Here is a 23,812-nt window from a genome sequence, read left to right as displayed (position 1 = left end):
ACAAGAGATGGAAGCTTAAGTCTCAAGGCCAGTCTACAGCTCTCTCCACCCTGCACACGGTATTTCCCCTGCAGACCAAGAGGAACAGGAATAACCAGGCCAGCACACGCTGTATAGGCTGAGTAACAACCGAAACACATTTGTGTGTCTCCAGACTCTATATAGCACTGTATTACCCTGGGAAATGTGATGGATGCCATGTTGGGAGGAGGCACAGGCTTCTCTGTGAAAACTCCACCTCTGCCAGGCTTTCCTGTGATTTCTTCAGTCATTCGGCACCCACCACTCCCAAGACATCAAGCCTGGGGTATAAAAATAGGTCCCACCCCATCCACAAGGTGCCGATGGGAAGAGCTGCATCTTACTAACACCCAGTACAGAAGGCTCAGGATGGTATAATCAGTCACCAACAAGCCACCAGATTAGTCACACCCTGACTAGAGACACAGACAGAAAACAGACCAGAGATTATCTCTGGTACCAGCCTAGAGTGACTGCCAGAACAGAACACAAGTGTGCACAAAGTATGAGTGTGCTAACATTTATCTACAGGGGAAGGTGTGACCAAACACAAAAACCAGTAAAGGAGCTAGTAGCGTAGAAGACAATTGGAACTCCAGAGAGGATGGGAGGGGACCCAAGTTCTCTGGATATAACTTGATAATGCAGCCAGGTAAGCCATTCAGTGTTGCCTGCTTTTGAGATTGGGTCTCACTGCGTTACCCGGGGTGGCGTTGGATTCCAGGGCTCAGAGGACCTCCTGGCTCAGCCTCCCTAGTGCTAGGACCACAGACTTATGCCACTGTAAACATTTTCTTTTTATTTATTTAATTTGACTGAGTGTTTCCACCCTCCCCCAGCACTGCAGAAGGGACCCAGAGCCTCCCTTGAGCATGCTTGGCAAGCCTTCTGCCCCTGAGCTACACCCTCAGCGCAGTAATTTTAGATAGATATAAGAATTTAATTTGACAAGGAACTCTTGGCATTGCAGAATGAGATGAGATGATATCTTGTCCCTCCTGACCGGCACTGAAGAAACACCATCATGTCTGTGACATTCAAGGCAAAAACCACATGACCCGAGTCTCTATTAAGCAACAGCTGACATCTAAACCCGAGCCCATTCTATGGGCAACTGACCCTCATGCCTCGAAAAATGCCTGGATCAGGAAACAAAGGCCGAGAAAAGGAGCCTCGAGAGGCTACTCGTGACCAGAACTTTCTTTTGTTATAAAGAACATTAATAAGACAATGGTGAGGCTCACACCAGATAATGGCATAGCAACATTATTTCCTGACTTTGATCACTGCACACTGTGGCTAGAGAAGAGAATAGCCTTGCTCTTAGGGAACACGGCAGACTATTTGAAACTCAGAGGCACTGCATATGAAACAGACCATCAGGCAGCTCAGAAAAAAAAAAAAAAACATATAAATAGCCGGGCAGATGGATGAATGGATGGATGGGTAGGTGGATGAGAGATGGATCGGTGGGTGGGTGGGTGGGCAAGAGATGGATGTGGGTGGATAGATGTGTGACTGGGTAAGAGATGGATGGATGTGTAGGTGGGAGAACTAATGGGTAAGGAGGAGATGGATAGATGTGTAGGTATATGGATGGAAAGGCGGAGGGAGATGGACGGACGTGTGGGTGGAGAGATGGGTAAACAGAAGCAAGAGATATGGATGGATATGTGGGAGGATGGACAGACAGATGAGAGGTGGATGGACACGTGGGTGGGAGGTAAACAAATGGGTGGGCGCACACACGTGTATATATAAACGTATAGACAGCTAGATGGTGGGAAGGGGGGCTTGACAGCTAAGAACCACTGACAAATACATGCAGCAAAGAGCTGCCCTTTGAGGAAAGGAAATAACCGCATGAAGAGCACGTGGAAAGGCTTTGTGCTATTTTTGAAACTTTCCTCCAAGTCTGAAATAAAGTCAAAATAAATTCAAGCAAAACAAAGGCCATCTCCATAAACATTGGGTGTGGGAGGAACAAATGAAGCTGGCCCTGCTCTCCTTGATGGCAGGACCATGCATGAAGTGGGAGGAACCTTGCAAGTGGCATTCCAATGGAGGAACTGATAATTCTGTAGTGAGATTTCCTCATGGGGGCAAAACCAGCATAACCCAACACAGACTGGCTCAGTGGTCCCAAGCTTGGCGGTGACCCTGGCATTTTGTTTATTTTTGAGACAGGCTCTCATTGTGTAGTTCTGGCTGGCCTCTAACTCACAGCCACCTCTGCTTCCTGAGAGCTGGCATTAAAGGTGTGTACCGCCACACTAGGGTGTTTGTAGATTTTGGTGTTTGTTATGACAGTCTTTAGCTCTGTATCCCAGGATGGCCCTCCAATCCTATGGTTCTCCTGCCTCTACCTCCTGAGCGCTCCTGAGACCTGCATATGTCATCGTCAGATGAAACAACTGAGTAAGGTGGTGCTGCCTGCCTCTGAGAACCAACTGTCATGAGTGGAAGACACAGTAAAGACTCCCTGAGGTCCAAAAGCCACCCCGGAGTCCTAGAGGTCTGCTCCTTCAGAGTCTGGACTCAAACTTCCCAAGCCCTGGTGACTGTAATGGTCAAGGCATGAAGGCTGCAGCTATGGTGAGCATCCTGCAACCATCAGTTGTCCTCTAAGGATGACTTCCACTGAAAAGAGCCAGAACTGCCTTGAAAGATGGTTCATGCCAGCAGCAGGGCGAGAAGTGTTTGTGAGGGGGCTCGAACATCTTGTCCTACTGTGAGCAGGCCGAAAAGTCAAGGCTGAGGCGTCTACAGCCCAGAGGCAGGACTATAATCGCATACACAGGTCATGATCACAATTTGTTCCCCGGGCTCCCGATGACACAGTTCTAAAGCAGGCACCCCTCTGGTCTCAGGCGAAATGTTCTATTCATATTCAAAACTGTGACACAAGGCAGGGAAATCCATGTATCTAGCTTTTCCCACGTGAACCACACCTCAAGGCAACCAGAGAGCAAAGAGAAACTTGTTTTCAGAAACGCACTGGTTAATCAATGGAACAAGAACAACAGATGTACAAAATGACCAGTGTGAGCACTCTGATGGACTGACTGAACGGACTGGTATTCTCTCAGGACACCCCAAGACCAAGCTCTCAGCACAAAGGACATCTAATTGCCCTAGAGAGACAAAGGGCAGGTAGAAAGAGACAAAGACAGGAAATAGAGGAGGAGGGAGAAGGGGAAGGGAACAAGGGAGAGAGGACCAGGGGTGTTCGTACTGGAGAGGGGGACGACAAAGGACTGCCTCTGGAATGAGAGGAGACATGAGTGACCCATAGGCAAATAACAGTTTATAAAGGTAAAGGGAGAAATCCCACGTTGGGGTGAGGAGCTTAATTCTAAGAGGGCATATTAGTTAGGTGAGCCAAAGGAGGCTTCTGATTGCTGGACTTCAATACTTTTATAGGTGAACCTTTGTAGTCAGTTAAGAAGGAGGAAGTGGCCAAATAAGGGACTACACCTTAGTGACTAGCTTTAGGAATGTAATCTAATGGTTTTTAGCAAGGCAGAGGGAATTAGGGAGAAGGACAAAGCCTGCCAGAGCCATGTTTGCTGTGCTCTGGCTGGCAAGAGTCCCTTCAGCTACAGCAGTTAGCAATTGCTGTGACCTCAGGAACAGCACGCCTCAGGGCAACACAGAGCAATACCATCAAGGTCTGCCCCCCAAAACCAGTCACAGCCACCACTGTGGAGGAGGGACAGAAGACATGGGGAGTCCACAGGACACTATTCACTGAGTCAAGGGGGGAGTTCCAGCTTTGGTGAGCTAGCCACCCGGGGTGAAGGCAGGAACAGAGAGAGAAGGCACCAAAAGACTGAGGAGATACACCAGCCGTTCCCACCCACGGACCCTGACGAGTATCAATTCAAAGTTGTCAGAAATCATGAGCCTATCTATCGGGGAAATCCGAGCTCCAGTCGGTCCCGGCTGCAATCAAGGAAAGCTGTCTGCCGTTCTCCTTGCCATCTTGGTCTCTCAGCTTTTGTCATTAAAACATATTGAGCTATCTACTAAAATATTTACAGATGAAGCGATACAGTGCTGGCTGGGATTCGCCCAACACGCCCAGGGAAGGAGGGGCGACAGCCAGCCTGGCTTAGAATCTGCTTCTGCAGAAGCAGGTGTAAGAGTCAACAGGCGTCTCTGACATGCTCTACTCTGATTCTATGTATATTCAAAATCTTTCATTAAAACAATAACAACAAACCTGCCCAGAGCTGTCCCCACACTGTCAGGGTAAATGCCACACCACACCTTAGGAGTGACCAAGGAACAGGATGAGCTAGCTCCTTGGGCAAATCTGAGAAAAGGATTGTGGGAACGGTCCTAGGATACCAACCATGCTGTCCTACAGGGGAACGGCAAAGGACACACTTTCAGACATTTTTCCTCATGATCCATTGCCCTTAGAATTCCCCACTGCCTCATCCCCATGGGGGTCTGGCTGGTTCCACCCTGCACTTTCAAACTCTTCCACAGTGGGGCAAGTGCTCAGGCAGCCCTACACCCTGGCATTGGCCTGGACTTGCTCCAGATTCTCAGTGACCAGCTCTGGGCATGCAGGACTGGCACTCTCTTCCTGTACTGGCTTCTCAGAAGCCTCGGCTCCTGCAGAGCGTCAATCGTGACAACACTATCACACATCGGGGCCATGAGCACGGGCTCTGGAGCTAGCCAGGCTGGTTTAAGTTCTTACTACTCCCACCATGTGGTAGGATGACTCAGTCATCTGTGCCTCAGTTTCCTCGCCAGGAGGACACGGAAGTCAAGAGAAAGACCAAACGTGCGATGCTATTGGGTGGTGACTCCAAATGCTCCTGTTCTGCCAAAACCACCTTCTCCTTACTTCACAGATCAGAACCAGGCCAGCAGGAGCCATGAGGGGAAGGGTCCCAAGATCCTCCCGCAGACCCAGTGCATAACAGGACAGATGGCTTCAGATTCCTCAAAGGAGCTCTGAAAAGTCTGAGTAAACTGAGTCATGGAAACCAACCGAGTTCATGGATAGGCCCCTCCTTTCCCAGACTCCTGATGCTCCCTCATCCCACCTGCAAAGCATGGGCCAGGGTTGGCTTTTGTGAGGCAACAGGCAATAGTCACATGTTCAGAAGGGAAGTATCGTGTGGGGACGGCCAAGTCCATGTCTATCTCTGTCCAAGCCTATCTGCACACACACCTATGTTCACACCTATCCCCTCACATGCCTATGTTTACACCTATCCCCGATATACCTATGTTCATGCCTATGCCCACAACAACCTATGTTCACACCTATCCCCTCATACACCTATGTTCACACCTATGCCCACACAGCCTATGTTCACACTTATCTCCTCATACATCTATGTTCACACCTATGCCCACACAGCCTATGTTCACACCTATCCCCTCACATGCCTATGTTTACACCTATCCCCCATACACCTATGTTCACACCTATGCCCACACAGCCTATGTTCACACTTATCTCCTCATACATCTATGTTCACACCTATGCCCACACAGCCTATGTTCACACCTATGCCCCCACACACCTATGTTCACACATGCCTGCCCCCACCCACACCTGCCCCATGGCCATATCATAGCACTCCCGGTTTGGCCTTCACTCAGCAGTGACCCATCCCCCATAAGGACTTTCTTGTACTCACGAAGAAAGTGCTTTTCCAGTAACGCGATTTCCAGATGACCCTTGATCTCATTCAGCCGATCGAACTCTGTCCTGCTAAAGTCCTGGACACCTGCTGCCATGATGAGGGTCCCTGGGCCAGCCTGGAAGAAAAACACCAAGAGTTCAGAGAGCCACACGAAAGCAGCCTTGCTTGATCCCAGTTGGTTTTAGGGGGCCCCAGAGCCTTGGGATGGCAGTCGCAACCTCTGGTGCTTTAGTGCAGATGGATCACAAGGAAGAGCACATTACAGTCAATACAGTGGCCCTAGGGCCCCAAGAGCATCTTTCTGAACATATGGGACAAAGAGGCACGGGCTCTACAACTGTGTGCCAGCACACCCGCTCACCTCAGGGTCTCAGACAGTGTGGATCTCCTCAGACCTGACAAAAGCGAGGTCTTAAGAAAGAACACACATAAACATCAAACCCTACGTGATAGGGATACTGTTCAGCGGTCAAGACACTTGCCACACAAGGATGAAGATCAGAGTTTGGATCCCCAGAGCCTACATAAATCCCAGGTGGGCATGGTAGCCTACTTGTAATGCCAGCCTAAGAAGGCAGAGCAGATGGGTTAGCAAGAGTCACCATCACTGAGCTCTGGGTTTGATTGAGAGATTCTGCCTTAGTGAATGCAGCGCAGCAATGGAGGATGATTCCTGACATCAACCTTGTGCCATCACATGCACACGTGTGCACATGCACTCACTCACTCACACACACACACACACACACACACACACACACACACCACACACACATCTACACCCTCAAACATGCGCATCACACATAACCATTAAAAATGAAAAGGGTTTAAAACACTAAATAAAGTGTTAAATGTCATTTTAATGTTAAATGTTATTTTGTTTTTGAGATGGTCTCATAATACAGTCCAGACTAGCCTCAAATTCATGATCCTCCTGCCTCCACCTCCTGAGTGTGTATCATCATCCCCAGCCAGCACTAAGCCTCGCGATGATAGCAGTACTGACTGTGGTTCTACAGAGGGAAAAAAAATGCCACTGTCCTGGTGCTTGGAGTACACAATGACTCAAACAGAACAGATCTCTTAATGGTATCCCAAAGGTGTCTATTCCACACTGAGCAGATCAGAGGGGAAAACAGCTTCTAAATGGGTCCTATGAGGAGCCAAGATGAGCATACTCCACACCAGGCCCTTCCTGTTGGCTCCCCAGAGAGCAAATTCTATCACTCTCCTGTCCCACTGACTAAGGACTGGCTGTAGTCACAGCTCCCACTGCCGATGCCATTGACACTGGACACAGCTATGCCTCCTGCTGACCATAGGGAAAGAAAGCACCCCACCCATCACACTGCACAGCCCCCCAGGCCACAGTGGGAACTCATGTGGTCATCTTACAGCTGCACCCTGCTATTGACATGGCAAAAATGGCCCACTAGAGCCCGGCAAGCAACAGAGGGGACCTGACCAGCTTGCTGGGCCCCCAAACCTCTCCTAGGCAACAGGACATGTGTATAGACAAGCCAGCTGGGGGAGCACCGTGGATATGTGTACCTTTTGGGGGCCATAGGATGAAAGGGCAGGCAGAGACCAGAGGCTCTGCAAAAAAGTCCTTCCAGTTGATGGGTACCCTGCCAGGGCATCTGGACTGCACTTCCAGCTGTCTGCCTATTAAGACACATTTATGGGGATATGGACTTGGTCCCTTGGTATAGTGGCATGGTGAAAGCTTGGGGTGGCTGAAGGCACAGTAACTTCTGCTGTGTGGTCTACCCAAGGGGGTCTTCTGGCTGTCACTCCCCAGGTCAATTTTATTGTACAATAAATCCAGCCAAGAGGCACCTTTTCTAGAAGAGCTAGGAGCTCATGAGTATCCCAGCACTCTAAAACCCCTGCCCAGGAAAGCTCCCAAAGAAGACATGCACCCCTACCTGTGTTCTATGTCACATAATAGTGGATCCCGAGAAAGCTCACCATCAGGTGGGAAGACCCCCAGCCCAGAAACACCATGCAGACATCTGTCCAGAGGTGGCTCAGACCCAGTCAATGCCAGACTAGACATACTGAGCCAGGAGAGTCCAATGAGACTTTGCAGTGCTCTGTGTGTAGGACTCCATACACACAGGCTATGAGACCGGCAGTCAAAACCCCACATGGCTGCCTGTCTTTAGTTCTGATCTTCTCAAGTAGCCCCTGACACATCAAAGGCAGATGGGTAATAAGGTGTCCGTGAAGGGATAATCACACAATCTCAAATGCAAACTTCAGGACACATGCAATGTGCTCATCTTTTTTCTAAAAAAAAATTATTTATTTATTTATTTATTGTGTATACAACGTTCTGTCTGTGTGTATGCCTGCAGGCCAAAAGAGGGCACCAGACCCCATTATTGATGGTTGTGAACCACCATGTGGTTGCTGGGAACTGAACTCAGGACCTTTGGAAGAACAGGCAATGCTCTTAACCTCTGAGCCATCTCTCCAGCCCCGATGTGCTCATCTTTAACCCAGCTCTGGGCCACACGACCAATGGTCCTGGTAGGCACCTAATTCCTAACTCTGCCCCCTCTTGATCTCTCATGGCTTCACCCACCTCCTGAATGGGAAACAATTAAACGTTCCCTCAGAGTTTCTACCCGGGCTGGTGCTAGCATGTGCACCCTGATTTCTTTGTCTCCATCTCTTCTCCGGCCCTCTTGTCTATGCACCTTCTCTTAAGTTCTCCTCATTCTCTGTGTGTCTGAGTCACGCCTAGCCTCCCTGCCCCCAGCATGTTAAGACAAGTCCTGTCTTAGGAAGGAGGTCATCAATGCTGAATTGAAATGGGATCCAGCAGCCCAGGAACTCTGCAGCCTTGTTCCCGCCTCATCGCTAAGAAATGCCCCATGTTCTGACTGCGGTCTGATCTCGCCTACAAGGAAACTGTTAAATATTTCACTAGCTCTGCTCACAGCACCAGCAGGCTTACAGCGGGAGTACTGTGTTGGGCTTGGCAGGCCTGTCTGCTGCCACATTTATCAAGGGGCCCTGCAGCAGGAGTCCTAGGGGAGCCAGGCCATAGGTATGGGCACAGCCCATGCAGGACAAATGAGGCCCTGCCAGGAGATACCCAGCTGTTAGGTAATTGTTATGAGTTACATAGCAGAGAAGACCCCATGAACAAGAAGCAAGCACCACCTAGCACAGACATCCTGATTGTATGTGCCAGTCCTCTAGCAGCAGAGCCAACTCCAGATCCCTGGCTGGCACAGCTACGGAGTCTACAGGTAATACCAGCTTTCAAAGTTCAGGAAACCAGACTCAATGATGCCACTCTATTCTCAGCATGCCAGGCTAGGAAGGGTGGACCCCAAGTGATGAGAGCAAGAAGGAAGCTTGGAGAGGAACCTGGAAGGGAGCAGGGTGGCCACACAACAGGCAGGCAGCAGGTGCGGAGGCTGGCAGAGAAGGCAGAGGGGGCAGGGACAGAATGGCCAACCTGATGAGCTCAGCAATCTCCTGCCAAGAGCAGCCAGTTCATCTCTAGATGGCTAGTTCCACTTGGATGCACCCATTTACATCCCTGAATGGGTATCCCGACACCCAGGTCTCAGGGTTTCCATTCAGCTTGTGAATTCGAGGGGCCTCCATGCAGAAGAGGCCACAGCTCAGGGGAGTCCCCTGACCCCAGCAGCAGTGAAACTAGGCCTAAGGGGCCTGGCCAAGTGACCAAGGTGTCCAACAGGGATGACAAGCCTCCAGGGCACTGTGCCGAAGTTCTGAGCTGAATCCTTCTGTAGGCATCATGGTTCCCTAGCTGTCCCTTTCTTAGACTCAGGAGGAGTAACTGTGACCTGGAAACCAGGGGCCTGGACATGAACTGGGGCCATGACAAAACCACTGTAAATTTACATAATAAAGTGAGTATAAAGATGATCATCTCTCTCATGATAAGAAGTCAGGCAAGCTGAGATGTCATTTTTGCCTGATTTAGCAGACACTGGAGTTGGAGGGAACCCACGGTGGGGGTGAGGGAGCATGGGCCTCTCTGCCAGTCATAGGGAAGAACTGTACTACCTGTAGGAGGGCAGCTCTCAGCAGCCATTGGAGGCCCCGTCACTCTCTCATAGGAGTGGGATGTGGCCTATGAGGACATGTGACTCACAGACCAAGCAATACTGCAAATTGCATAGCACCAGTGTCCTTCAGTGGGGAGGTCACTAGAAGCAGAAACAGATTCCACAGTGGGAGCTTGAATGCCTGCTAAGTGAGGCAGCTCAACATCCCGTAGAGAGCTCCACGGAGCGCGGGTGAATGGGGCATCTGGGCCACCTCAACCGGGGGAATCCACAGACCCCCACACATGGGAATGGAAAATGGCCTTGTCACCTGGGAAAAACAGTACAGTAGTCCCTCAGAAGCACAGGGCCTCCACAAGACCCAGCGACTCCAGATGCAAACAGATGTGAGAAACTATATTCCCAGGTGTTCTGTTGTTTGTCAGAGCGCCAAAGTGGAAACAAACCTAATGTCTACCAGTGTGTGCATGGATAAGCAAGCACAGTCCATCCAAACCCTGTGGCTTATTTTATTTATTTTAGGGGTTTGTTATTGTGTTTTGTTTTTGAGATAGAGTCTTGTTATGTAGCTACAGCTGGCCCAGTACTTGCCATATGACCTGGGCTGGCCTTGTGGTAATCTTCCTGCTTTGGTTTCCTGAGTGCTGGAATTAGATACATGCCACCACTCCAGAAGATTAGGCATATAGATACACTTGGGGCTGAATTCAGGCTCTTGCACATGCTAGGCAACCACTCCATCACTGAGCTATACTCCCAGACCAAACCACAGGACCCAGTTCAGTCACAAAGAGGCAAGAAAGCCAGATACCAATGGCCACACTCTGTGCCAGACATTTTACAGGAAAATGTACAGAATAGGAAACACCGGGCCAGTGAAACAGCTCATTAGGTAAAGGCACTTGCAGCCAAGTCTGAGTTTGAATCCTATGGTAGAAGAATCAACTCCCACAAATTGTACTCTGATCTCTATACACACGCCATGACAAGCACAAGAGAACACACAGATGATAGATAGATAGATAGATAGATAGATAGACAGACAGATAGATAGATAGATGATAGATAGATAGATAGATAGATAGATGATAAATAGATAGATAGATAGATAGATAGATAGATAGATAGATAGATAGATGATGGATGGATGGATGGACAGACGGACAGATAGACAGGTAGACAGATGTATACAGACAGTTCTTGAAGTCATGGAGATCTGTCTGCCTCTACTTCTCCATGTTCTGGGAATAAAAACATAAACCACCTTGCCCAGGGAAAATTTTTTTTCTTGAGACAGAGTTTCTCTGTAGCTTTGGAGCCTGTCCTGGAACTAGCTCTTGTAGACCAGGCTGGCCTCGAACTCACAGAGATCCATCTATCTCTGTCTCCCGAGTGCTGGAATTAAAGGTGTGCACCACCACCACCCCACTAATTTTTTTTAATATGCCAAGCTACAGAGATGTAGCAGACTGGCAGTAGGAAGAACTAAGGCTGGGAAATCTATCAGTAACCATTAAAGCACACACAGTCCCTCTTGGGCTACACAATATAAAGTGTACACTAGAGACTGTTGACTCGAATTCATACAATGGCCCCCGTAATGCTCCAAGGGTGCTCCTTTGAGGGCATTAAATCAACCAACCACTGAGGCCTCTGTGCTGCTGCCTGGGCTCCCAATCTCTCCAGAAGGCTATAGAAGGCAAAGGGTTATTGCACCCCCAAGAAGGAGTAACATAGGTGTGGAAGACTATTTACCACTGCACCCTGACCTGGAGTCCCTGGAGAGGCCTTATTATAAGACCAAGGCCCTAAAAAGAACCTGGCCTGGGAGGAGCCTCTGAGCCACTCGTTTATGGGTGCTAACGCCTACCTGCATGGTAACAATGATTCAACTAGTTACCAAGCTCACTTAAGCCTCAAAGCATGCCCAGAACAAACACCAACACGTCCCTTTTTAAAACTCTGGGTACTGAGTGGTGGGTGAAGGCCAAACAGCATCACCTGGTCCCTCTACAACCAGTGAGCTGGCACTCTGCACAATGCCCTGAGCTAGGGCTGAAGCCATACAGGGATTTCCCAGATTCCTGGCATCTAGGTCCCTGGAGCAGTTTCCCCACAGGCTCCCTAATCCTGGAAGGCACAAGAGCCTAGGTCCCAGGTCTGACCTTGCCAAGACCTCTGCAGTAGCTGCTCTCAGCTGCAGCCCAGGATGCCAAGCCTACCTCCCAAATCAACACCTCTCCCAGGACCTTCGTGTCACACAGGGAGTTTCCTACACATCAAAGATGGCCCATCCAACTAGCACAGCGCCCTGGCATGTCCCTTCTTGTTCTTCTGCCTCCCTTAGGAGCCCACATTCTCCAAACTATACTTCCAAGCTAGTTACCCTAAAATAACTAGCTTCAGCACTGTCCCTTTCAGTAGCCCCTAAATCCAGATGTTGTCTCTAGTTAAGACCCCCCCAAATCCTGCAATCTCTCCTCCCATTTCTCTAGTCAGCACAGAACCTGCGCCTTCTGAGCCAGCTCCCTTCTGCCTAAGGCCAACTCACCCACCATGGCACCCCTGGAGACAAAAACACACCAGGAACCTTTCCCCTGTGATAAGCAAGGTATGATATGGAAATTTTAAGGTCACACCCTACCTGCCCTGTCCACTCACTCACCAGGTATCCCAATACAAACCAATGTCGCCCAAAGTTGCCACAAAAACCTGGCCTAAAAGAATGTGCCACTCCCTACCTAACTACCAAGCCCATGTGTGCCATGAGGGTCACATGGCATGTAGCCATGGGCTTGCCATGGCCTCAGAATCTCTGTTAGCCCCATGCCTAGCTATGTCACCAGCAGGAGGTCCAGGGACGGCCAGACATCACAGGTAGGCCACATAGGGTAAGAGCACCTGTGGTCTGCATAAAACGAAACTCTAACTGCAGTCTAGCTAGCCCCTGTAGCTGCCAAGTGGCCAAGTGAGCCTGTCACATGGGGTGGCTCTCCACATACTACCCTCTTCTCTCCATGCCACCTCATGCACATGCTCAGTAGACGGACCCAGGACCGGTCCTACTTCTATAGTCTACTACACAATCCTGGTTAGACACACAGATGGACAGCCAGAGTAGCCTCTGAATGGGTTCCTTTGGCTGCTGAATCTTGTATGAATCTTGTATCATGTGTGTGTGTGTGTGTGTGTGTGTGTGTGTGTAGGCACTCAGGTATGCATGCATGTGTGTACGTGTGAGTGTATATGTCTGTGTACATATGTACATGTACATGTACATGTGTGCTTGTGTATATTTCTGTGTATGTGTGTATGCATGTGTGTATACATGTGTATGCATGCTTGTGAATTTGTGTGTGTGCACACGTGTGTGTAGGTGCAGGGCAATTCTTGAGCATCCCTGAGATGCTCAGCCCAAAGACTTTCATCTCACCCAGACTTGTAACTTGCACAATTCCATACCAGCACTGGACAAGATATAGATTTCTGTCCTCTATCGCTCTGTATGTCACCTGCAAAAGGCGCATGGCTTTTTGCAAGCTAGATGCATGGCCCTCCCCTAGACCAAAAGCTGAAGGGCTAGCTATGGCCTTTGAACTCTGGGAACAGCACCAGTCTAATACACCAGGAGGTTAAATAGGAAGGCAAATGACCCCACCCACCTGGCCAGGCAGCATAGGGCACACAGCCAGGCTCTTAGGAGGCAGCACTAGTAAATTATTAATCTGGCCAGGAGCAGTACACAGCCACCATCCTATTATGAAGCATTAATAATATAGGAGCTAGGGGAAGGCCGGTGATCGCAGCCACATCTGGAAAGAGTACCAGGCTCAGGGCCGAGAGGGAAAACCAATGGTCATCAAGTACATTCAGGATTCTGAGGTAGTAGGGAGGGGGGCTGAGTCGATGTGCACACCACAGCCAGTCTGAGACTGAAGAGACCTGTCCAGAGGAAAGACGGCAAGGTTCTCACTGGCCCAGCTAGACTCTACACTCCCCAGCCTGACACCCATGAAATACAAGCTCTGGAAGGCAGGGGCCCTTGGTTTGTTCACACCAAAGCTTCGCCCTGGCTAAGGCTCTCCAGTGATATCTGATGCCTGGACAAAAGGCTCCTTGCCACTGGCCACTGTGTGGGCTAATGAGGGCTCAGCCAGTGGCTGGGTCAGTGACACACATCCTGGCATGGACAGACAAGCAGGGTGCCAGCAGCTTCTAGACCAGCCTCACTCTGTCCTATCCCCACACCAATGTTCCTGAAGGGGTCAAGCCAGGCTACAACATTGTGTTTATGTGAGAAGCTTCCCCAACACCCAGAAAAACCAACAAACAAGACAAAGCAATGCAGTGTCTAGACAAAACTTGGTACAGAAGTCCCACCGAGATAAGGACCTGTCCCAGCTGACTCTGCGTGTTGAAGGACACAGGCACCAGGGGACAGAGGATTGGGCCTCTGTGTATGTCTAAACTGCCTGCTCAGGCATGAACCTTCACATGTCCATACTCAGCCTGGCCACCTATGAACTGGGCATACTGTCCTTGCTGTCCACATCAAGGGATGCAAGACTCAGGGACTGGCACATACTCACAGGGTCCCTGAGCTCCTCACTGTCCCTGGGTGAGGGCCGTGGTGTCTTCAGAGGGATCTCGTCTCCACACTCGGTGTCCGAGGCATTTGGGGACTCGGCTAGGTCAAGGAAGTCCTCTCTCTTGTGGCCTCTGAACCTGATCCTATCCAGCCTCCTGAGCATGTTCAGCACGGCGCTCCTCGGCCTCACCTGGACATGACGGGAGGGTTCCCTGCAAGAGAATGGAGCAACGTCAGTGGCTGCCCGCTGCCCCTTGCCCCTGCCATGTTTGGTTCCAGCTCTATATTGAGGCTGACGGTAAGCACCTAGCTCTACAATGAATGGGCACATATCACCAGACCAGTCACCATCCAATCACAGACGACATGGCCAGCTGCTGAGGTTCTTGCCGTGCAAAGTCCTAACAGAGCAGAAGAAAGCCCAGGCTGTCAGGGGAACCCTCCTGGCCACAGGGAGGGTCTAGGCTGGGTCAACACAGTGTGACAGGCTTAAGGGTATAGGGACAAAGAGAGCTGGGAATGAAAAGGTTGACCACTCTCCAAAATGCTGAGTTAAGATTGGAAACTGGTTACATACTGCCTGGAACAGCACCAAGGCTGGGCTGGAGCATCACCTCTGCCTCCAAAGATACCCTGCAGAAAAATGGGCAGGGACAGAATCCATCCATTCTTTTGTCTTTCCAACTTTCCCCCCTCTCCATCAAATACTGGCTTGGTCTTGGAGACTCAGCTCCCACAACAAAGCCCTCCCAGAAATGGACTTAGAAGTTAGGCAAAGGCCTGGTACCATGTCACATTACATGCTGTGTGCCATATACAAAGTTCATGTAAATTAACAGAGAATATGAACCAAATGATGGACACCCCCCTGGAGGCATGCTCTCCGCCCCTCTATCCTAACTGGACCAAGAGAGCCATAGCAACCCTCAAAATCCCCAGGAGGTAGGGGGAAGGGCTGTTTTCCCCCAGTGTCCAGCTGGCTTCATTCCCGGGCCCATAACAGGGCTGACTAAGCAGGGGAGGGCCCAGTTCCAGTCATGCAGCTCCAGGTCTAGAGCTATAGGTCAGGATCCACAGACCCCCACCCTGGCATCTTCAAGAGCCCTGGGGCCCCAGGGTGCAGCACAGTGAAACACCTGGGCTCCAACCTGCTCCACTGTCACCTCCTTTCCGAGCAGAGACGTTTGTCTCTGAAACAGAAATAATCCTGACCAGGCCAAAGTATTCTGGGAATTCAAGATGACACATGCTGAGGGCCTGACCCCAGGCCTGGGCCTGGGCCCAGTCAACCACAGGATTGTTTTCACGCAAGGAAAACCGGGGGAGTGAACTGGGTGGACTCAGTGCAGCAAGGCGGGAAGAACTTCCTGTTTGGGGCAGCAGCACGGAAGCCCTCAGTGGACAGGCAAATCACAGCCTGGACACAGACTTGCAACAGACAAGCCTGCCTGCCCCCAAGGCTCCTGCTCTCCTTAGCCTACAGCTAGACTCGCCAATGGAGGAACCCGTAAGACCTCGGTCAGAATGGATCAGATATTGCTCTGGAGGTCAGCGAGAAATAGCTCAGTTGTCAGAACACTTGCCTAGCATGGATGGAACCGTGGGTTCAATCCCCAGCACTGTGGAGCTACCTGCCTGTCGTCCTGGCATTTGGGAGACGGAGGCAGGAGGATCAGAAACTCAAAGTCATCCTCTGCTACACAGCAAGTTCGAGGCCAATCTGGACTACGTGAGATTCTGTCAGGAAACAAATCAAAAGAAGTGGGGGAGAAGGAAAGAAAAAATAATTTATTCTGCTCTGAACTGCAGAACAGGGGAGACCAACAGCCTGTCAGAGGGCCTGAGGGCCTCTGAGTGCAAGCAGACCCCCAGCGGAATGGAATTTAACCTACACCCAGCAGTAGACAGTGTGGTGGGTGGGGCAAGCAGTCACTCAGGATGGAAGCACACGCCAGCCATATGGAAACATAACACATACCGGAACTATGGATTTCGGGGGGGACCAAAGGGATATTAAACTCAAAAACATATACAGCAAGCTACCAGAGAGGAGATAATGGTCTACATTGAGGGATGGAGAGGAGGGGCTGGACAGATGGTTCAGCAGAGTTAAGAGCATGGGCGGCTCTTCTAGGGGACCAGTTTCCAGCACACACATGGTGGCTCACAACCATCTGGAACTCCAGTTTCAAGGGATCAGGTATTCTCTTCTGACCTCTGCAGACACCAGGCATGCACATGGTGCACACACATGCATGTGGGCATGCAGACAAAACACTCTTATACAAAATATAAAATAAATAAGTCTAAAAATTTTATGGTGCACACACATGCATGCAGACAAAACACTCTTATACAAAATATAAAATAAATAAGTCTAAAAGTTTTTTAAAGAGACTGAAAAATTTACAAAGTAAAAAGGCATAGGCTGCTAGACAAATGTAAAAAACAAAACCATAAAAAGCTCAAACATTTAAAAGTGAAAGCATCCACACTGCAGTAGGGGACGCAGGCAGCCGACCTGAGTGAGAGATTCACATTTTCCAGGGCTGCGTGACTAAACTTGGGCGGGGTGGGGGGGACCACTTCCTAGCTCGCACAGAAACTGGCTGAGTTACCGAACAGGAAACCAACACACACTAATACTGCAAGTGATTCGGGATCCTAGGGCACAGATGTCCACAAAGTCAGTGGTCCTCCTTGTGGGATCTGATCCCGCCACAAAGACAACGAGCGAGCCACCTTGTGTGCGGAAAGACTCACTGTATCACCCTCGCTTGCTACCAGCCATGCTCAGAACAGATGGCATCTACTGTGGCCTCATACAGGACAGCAGTTGCAAAGAGCCACAGCCCTGTGGTCACTGTGCAAACAGGTATGGGAAGACACACAACTTCACCAGGGTGCTGGCTCAGAGTGTCTTCAGCGAGTCTCTCTCCAATGCCCTGCAGTGCCTTCCAATGTCTTTGCTCCAGCGGTTTATTTACTATGGTAAGATGCACACGCCACACTAAGTACTTTTAAGGGTGCATTCGGAGACATGAACTATATCCATCTATCCTAGAAGGCTTTGCCTTGTAAAACTCCAACCACCTTCCCTCAGTGAACACCAGCACCCCAGCCCACTCCCAGGAACTTTGGTGCCTATGGCTTTAATTGAGAAAACTAAGATCAGGGGCTGGGGAGAGAACCCAGTGTGTAAGTGGGCTTGCTAACAAGCATGAGGACCCGAGTTCGAATTCCAAGCACTCATGTAAAAAGGCAAGCCCAGGCACGCACACACCCATAACCCTGGTGCTGTGGGGACTGGGGACAGGAGGCACACTGGGGCTTGCCAGCCTAACTCTAGTATTAATGACAGACCTTGTCTCAAGGAACTAAGGTAGAGTGTGATAGAGGAAATCTGATGTCCTCCTCTGGCTTCTGCACATGTGTGGGTACATGACAAGCATATGGGTGCACACACAAATAAAAATAAAGTGAAAGGAAGATGGAGAGCAAAGCCACTGACCTCCTTTTGTTCTGGGAATGCCCAACCCTGTTTCTGCTGCTAGAGGATGCAGAGAAGGGGGATGGGGGGAGACTGCCATGGATGCAGGAGGGTACGCGCCTGGGTGGACACGGGCTACCTAGAGGCTGAAGAAGGCAGGAAGCATGTTTTTACATGGAGTTCTTGGCTCCCTGAGGGCTCCCTCAAGAGGGTTCCCCGGACTGAGACTCCGGAGTTCCTTGGAACTAGGGTCAACTTCTTCACTAAGCTGCAGCAAGCAAATGAGGAAAGGAGACAAAGGTGCCCATCCAGCCTGCCACCACCCAAAAGAAGGCACGGCAGGCAGGCTACCCATGGGAGCTCAGGCTCCCAGCCACCTGCTCAGCTCCACACCTGGGGTCCTGCTGAGCTGTTCACACAGGTACTGAAGGGAGAACCAGGACGTGTAGACTCTCCCCAAGTAAGGAGAATCGGAGGGCCTCTTCCCAGCCCCACTGCTCCCCTTTTGGTGCCTCTTAGTTCCCTCAAAAAGATGAACTCTTCAGGCTTCAGTGGCAAAGGACCAAAACTCAAGTCACCAGAGACAGGTCCCTTCTGACCTTCTCAGGGACATCTGCCACCCCCACACTGGCATCCCCTGCTAGCTGGAACACCACCCCAGGGTGACCGCACCTCAGTGACAGCTGCAAAGGCCCTGTTTCCAGATGACATGAACTTGGAGGCCACTGTTCAACTACACACATCACCTGGCTCACACAGGAGGAAGGCTGAACCAAGGCTACCTGGGGCTGCCCACCCTCCAAGGCTGGGTGTTGATGCAACGGGCAGAAGGAAGCATTGCCCACCAAGCCAACACTGTGCTCAAGTCTCCCCTGCTACCCTGATTCCAGCTGCCATGTATCCTCCACAGGCCCCTCCAAACCTCACTGTGTACAACTGACCACCATGGAAGGAAGTGACTCTTTGGCCTATAGCCTAGTAATTCTCCCTACGGCAGGACCCTCTTATGAATCCATAGGATCCCTGCATATCCCACATCCCCCACACGTACCCCACACCCCCCACGTGCACCCCAGCCCTCCTTGCAGCTAGCTCCCTCACACCCGTACCCTTCGTCCTGTCAAATTCTGTGTAGTGAAGTGGCACTTCCTGAGATGGGCACTTCCTTTGTTGGCTCCTTTGGTGCCACTAGGTTCTCAGGTGGCCTCTCCATCCCTCCTCAGACTTCTCCCAAATCTGCACCAGACTCCGTCTTGACTGACTGACCTGGAGGGGCGTGTGCCTTTCTGTCAAGACAAGGCAGCCTCAAATGAGCAGATGCCTCCTGGAGTTCAATGCCCCTCCATAAGTCACAGACTTCCTCAAGGAAGTGACACATGCTCAGAGTGCACTCTGCCATGCCATCAGCTGGGCCATTCCTGCATTCTATCTGGAAGGAGGCGTGTTTAAACACACCCCCAGCTACAACTATAAGGGGCATGTTTCAAGGAAGCATGTAGTCGCCAGCCTGAGAGCTAGGCTTGGCACCAAAGGTTTTGATGATCTAGGATCTGCAGGCCCTAGCAGGGAAGGACAGTGGGTGCTCTCTAGGCTCCTCCAGCTTGGGTGGCACACTGCCAGCTGCCCAAACCCACAGTGAGCCCTGGAGTGTTACCACACACTGCTCTGGCAAGCCCTGAATGGCTTCCAGACACACAAAGGAGGCAGTGTCTGAGAACCCCGGACTTGGGAACCACAAAGGGCTTTATTTCCCTTTCCAAGCTCAGGACTAAGAAAATAAAAGCAGCTGCCAGTCTCAGCACTTGGCCTGAGAGCAGCTCTGGCTCACCTTCCTCCAGCCGAAGCTCCGCTCTGAATTCAGAGTCTGAGTTTGGATACACAGATCTATAACCCACGGCCCACAAGCTGAGGCTCGTCCACACTCTTCAGCCCTCCTTATCTGGTAGCTCTCCCACAGATCCTGGGATGAACCACATCTTCTTTCCCACTGGACGCTAACCCTTGCTCCTGCGTAACAATCCCAGGGGCTGCCAGCTGCAGAGCAAGACTGGGCCACCTGGCCCTCAGCCAAAGCTCTGTCTTCTTGGGAAGGTGGCCCCTAAGCCTCGAGAACATGAAGGGGGTTAGACTTCCCATGGTCAGACAATCACATCAGTCAGCCGTGTAAAACACCGGCCCCTCACCAAAACAGCCATTACCGTTGTCAGCAGAGTATCTGAGATGACTTGCAAAGATCTTCCCTCACAGAAGAGGGTGGAGAGGGTCCCTAGAGCCTTGTCTCAGATTCCAGCAACTCCCTCCTCCCCTAGCTACAAGTAATTCAGCCCAAGCTGCAGGTGGTCCTTTGGTCTTGGGAGGTAAGAGTAAGCATATAGAGAGTACAAAGCCTAATTGAAAGGGAGACTCCTTTTATGCAGTTATGGAGAAACTGTCATCTATTCTGGACTCAATTCCCAGCACCCACATGGCAGCTCACAACCATCTGTAAACTCCAGCCCCTAGAGGATCCAGCACCCTCTTCTGGTTTCTAGAGGCACGGGATGAATGCGGTGCACAGACCGACATACATGCAGACAAACACTCATGCACATAAAGCAAACAAGGCCAAGTACATAATGACTCTGCTTGTGTTCAAGCTTCAAGCTCACTTTTGGGTGGCGTAGCTATTTCGAGGTCACCCACACTCTTGTAGGCAGTAACCCTTCTCCCATATGCTTAAGTAAGCCCAGTAAACTCATTGGCTCACCAGGTTGGACTTTGGCAGAACTGTTATTCTGTCTTATCACTGGTGGCCTATCTGAGGCAAGTAATATTTCTCTCCAAGAAAAGGTCATGAAGCAACTGGAAAGGAGAGGGTGGAGCAACAGAGGGTTCTGAGACTTTGCATGGTAAATGGGGTCAAGGATCAATAGGCAAGACAGATTCTAATCCACATCCCAACCCTACCTATGGCTTGCTGGCTGCCCTGACGATGACAGACACAAGAACCAACATGCACACAAAGCTACTAACCAGCACATTTCCCTAAACCAACATGCATCCCTGAAGCCAGTGCCCCTCTAGGGTATTACCCAAGATCCTGTCCACACACCTCCACCTGCTCCTGGCCACTGTCATTCCAGCACCAGGTTTGGGATGCTGCCTCATACCTAATGGGTTTCAGGTCTGCCCAGGCTCAAGGTGCATCTGGAAGCCACCTCCTGTACTCTAGATTCATCCCATGGTCCGGTAAACGCACCCGACTCCGGGACCTGAATGTTAAGCTGGCCTTGTTGGAGAAAGTGTAACATGGGCAGGCTTTGAGATTTCAAATGCCCAAACCATATGGGCGTGGTGTGCATGCCTTTTACCCCAGTACTTGGGATCTCTGTGAATTTGAGGCCAGTTTCACTTACATAGTGAGTTCTAGGACAGCCAGAGTTACATAGTGAGACCCTGTCTTAAAAAAATAAAAGTTAAATAACAACAACAAAAACCAAACCATACACCATTCCCAGTTAGTGCTCTCTGCCTGTGGATCAAGATGTAAGCCCTCAGCTACTGCTTCAATGCCATCCTGCCTGCTTGCTGCTGTGGTCTCAGCCATGATGGTCACGGCTAACCCTCTGAAACTATGAGCCCCAAATTAAACACTCCAAGCTCACTGCACAGAGCCCAGACAGAAGTCCTGTGGCTGAGCCAGGCAGTGGGGATGATGGCATATTTAGAAATCCCAGCACTGTTCTCACCTCCCCCAGACCCCCATAGTCCCTGAAACCAAGTGGTCTGACTCCAAGTGGGGAGCTTTCTTCCAGTTTTCAGAGAACGCAACCCTCTTTGCAACTTTGGCAAAGCAGCTACGGTCGGAATGTCGCTGACAAATACAGTCATTCCAGGACGTCTGCCCCCTTGCCTGAGGGCCAGCATCTCACCGTTGGCCCCATTCTCAGTTGACAAGAACAAGTTCCCCAACCATCCATCTCCCCCCACCACCCCACATACATTAGATCTCCTTTAGTCCTGGTCGCCACACTGACGGTTGCTACTGCTAATCCAACTGACAGATGGGGAAACTGAGGCTTGAGAAGGCAGGCAGGGTAAGAGGTCCTTCAGCAGCAATATAAGTTGATCCCAACACACTCCAGAGCTCCAAGCCCAGACATTCTTCCCAGTATAGCCCTCCACTGACACGTCCACCACAGGTCCCTGGGCCTTGGAGACAACTCAGTGGGAACCTAACAGAGCAGCCACACACGGGTTCATTTAAGAAAACACAGCTCACGGGAAAACCTGCATTTCAGCAGGTAATTAAGCAAAAATCCCTATTACATAAGTGACAACACTCGGTGGCAGGAAACCTATGCAAGAATTCCTCACTAGCGAAGCATTCTTTTACCAATTCCAGTCATCCTCCAAGCAACCAGGAACAGGGAGGATGGAACCAAGGAGACATCTGGAGGAGACACCTTCTACAGTTCCTGGATATAGCCTGCCTCCCTTCCCTGGCCCACATTCCAGAAAGCAGACGGTAGCACCACCCTTGATCTGAAAGCGTGCAGCTCTCTGCACTCACAGGGCTTCACAGATGGTGCTGTGCGAAGCCCAGTGCCAGGTGGGATGGGGGCCATCTAGCCCCTGCCCAATTACCTGTCACAGTGCCAACAGGTAAAAACCTGTCGATAAACATTTACAAAACCAGGCGGGATGCAGGTAGATATATACACCTCTGTCCCAGACCAATGTATCTATGAACAGTAAGACCTCAGGGAGGAGGGAGGTTGGTGAGACCCAAAGCTAATGAAACTTACACAGTTCAAAAAGTTAAAAGACTCACAAGGCCCCTCCCGGAGGTGATATAAGCGGCACTTTCTGGGCAGTGGAGACTTTCCAACTGGCCAAGCTGTCTGCGCTATGCAGGGAACTCCCAGCGTGGTAGCTTTTCTGAGTCATCACCATGCTAGGGTGGGCTTTTTGATGGTGCAAATGCCTTTGAGTCTCCCCTGCTCCTGTAAGTAACCCCAATAAATTCACTGGTTCACTACGCTAGATCATTTCTTTGATCTACCGTCCATGCCTGTATCTGAGGTGAACAGAAGTTTGCTCATGTCTCCCATATACAACCAGACACAAGTGTTGAGTTGGAAGCTCCCCCTCAAGCTCTGCCCCTTTGAGAAAGCCCACCAAGCGGTGGCTCCTCCCCTATAGCTGCTCAAGATCATGCCTACAGGGTATTAAAGACCCAGACTCTAGGGTTGGAGAGATGGCTCAGAGGTTAAGAGCACTGGCTCTTCTAGAGGTCCTGAGTTCAATTCCCAGCAACCACATGATGGCCCTCAGCCATCTATAATAAGAACTGGAGCCTTATATATGACATGTGCATATATAATAAATAAATTAGCTTAAAAAAAGACCCAGATTCTAGACCTGTCATGTGATTTCTCTCCTATCTTTGGAGTTGCTTTGCTCTGTTCATTAATTCAGCTGGACTCAACTGCAGTGGTGGAGAAACCCACAACTGGGGATTTTCTAAGTACTTATCAATAAGGGCTAGCTAGCATCAGGTGGGTGGGTAGCCAGGTAGAGTTGAGAGCTAGTCCAGTGAGTCCCTAACTGAACCAACTCCAGCCTTAAACAGCTTCCCAGGTAAACAACCTGTGAGCCACCAAATGAGCTTCCCCTCCAGCTCCTCCTGCTTTTCTCAACTTGGCTCAGCTGTAGCCAGAGGCCATGGCAGCCTGAGACACAGTGGGGCTTAGACCCACACGCAGACCAAGCCCTGATAAGTACAGGCCCAGCACTGCCGGCGTAACTGCTACCAAACATTATATGTCTAAAACAACACGCGGCAAGGAGACAAGTCCCACCTGCCTGGCAGCCGGGGACCCCCTCGCACCCTTCACTTGTGGTCTCTGCTTTAAAACTCAAGTCCCACAAATAGGAGAAAAACTGAAAAGCGAGCTACAAAGCCCTGCAGGTACGCCTGACACCTACAGCCCGCACAGCT

General features: G+C 50.5%; 1 protein-coding gene across 2 annotated transcripts in view; it reads right to left on the bottom strand.

The window, feature by feature from the left end:
• Gramd4 (GRAM domain containing 4) overlaps positions 1 to 23,812 on the bottom strand; it is a 75,527-nt gene that overhangs the window by 28,723 nt on the left and 22,992 nt on the right. Inside the window, exons 2-3 of one of the 2 annotated variants that reach the window (XM_038342025.2) lie at positions 14,341 to 14,551; positions 5,691 to 5,811 (exon numbers count right to left, since the gene is read on the bottom strand). In XM_038342025.2, coding sequence (XP_038197953.1) covers positions 5,691 to 5,811; positions 14,341 to 14,551 — 332 coding nt within the window. Of the gene's footprint in view, positions 1 to 5,690; positions 5,812 to 14,340; positions 14,552 to 23,812 lie in introns of those variants that run through there. The other variant, XM_038342026.1, reaches the window with a different exon arrangement.

This window comes from Arvicola amphibius, chromosome 9, assembly GCF_903992535.2.
Source record: "Arvicola amphibius chromosome 9, mArvAmp1.2, whole genome shotgun sequence".
NCBI lineage: Eukaryota > Metazoa > Chordata > Mammalia > Rodentia > Cricetidae > Arvicola > Arvicola amphibius.
Note: the sequence above shows the minus strand (reverse complement) of the source record. Positions and strands in the feature narration are given on the sequence as shown.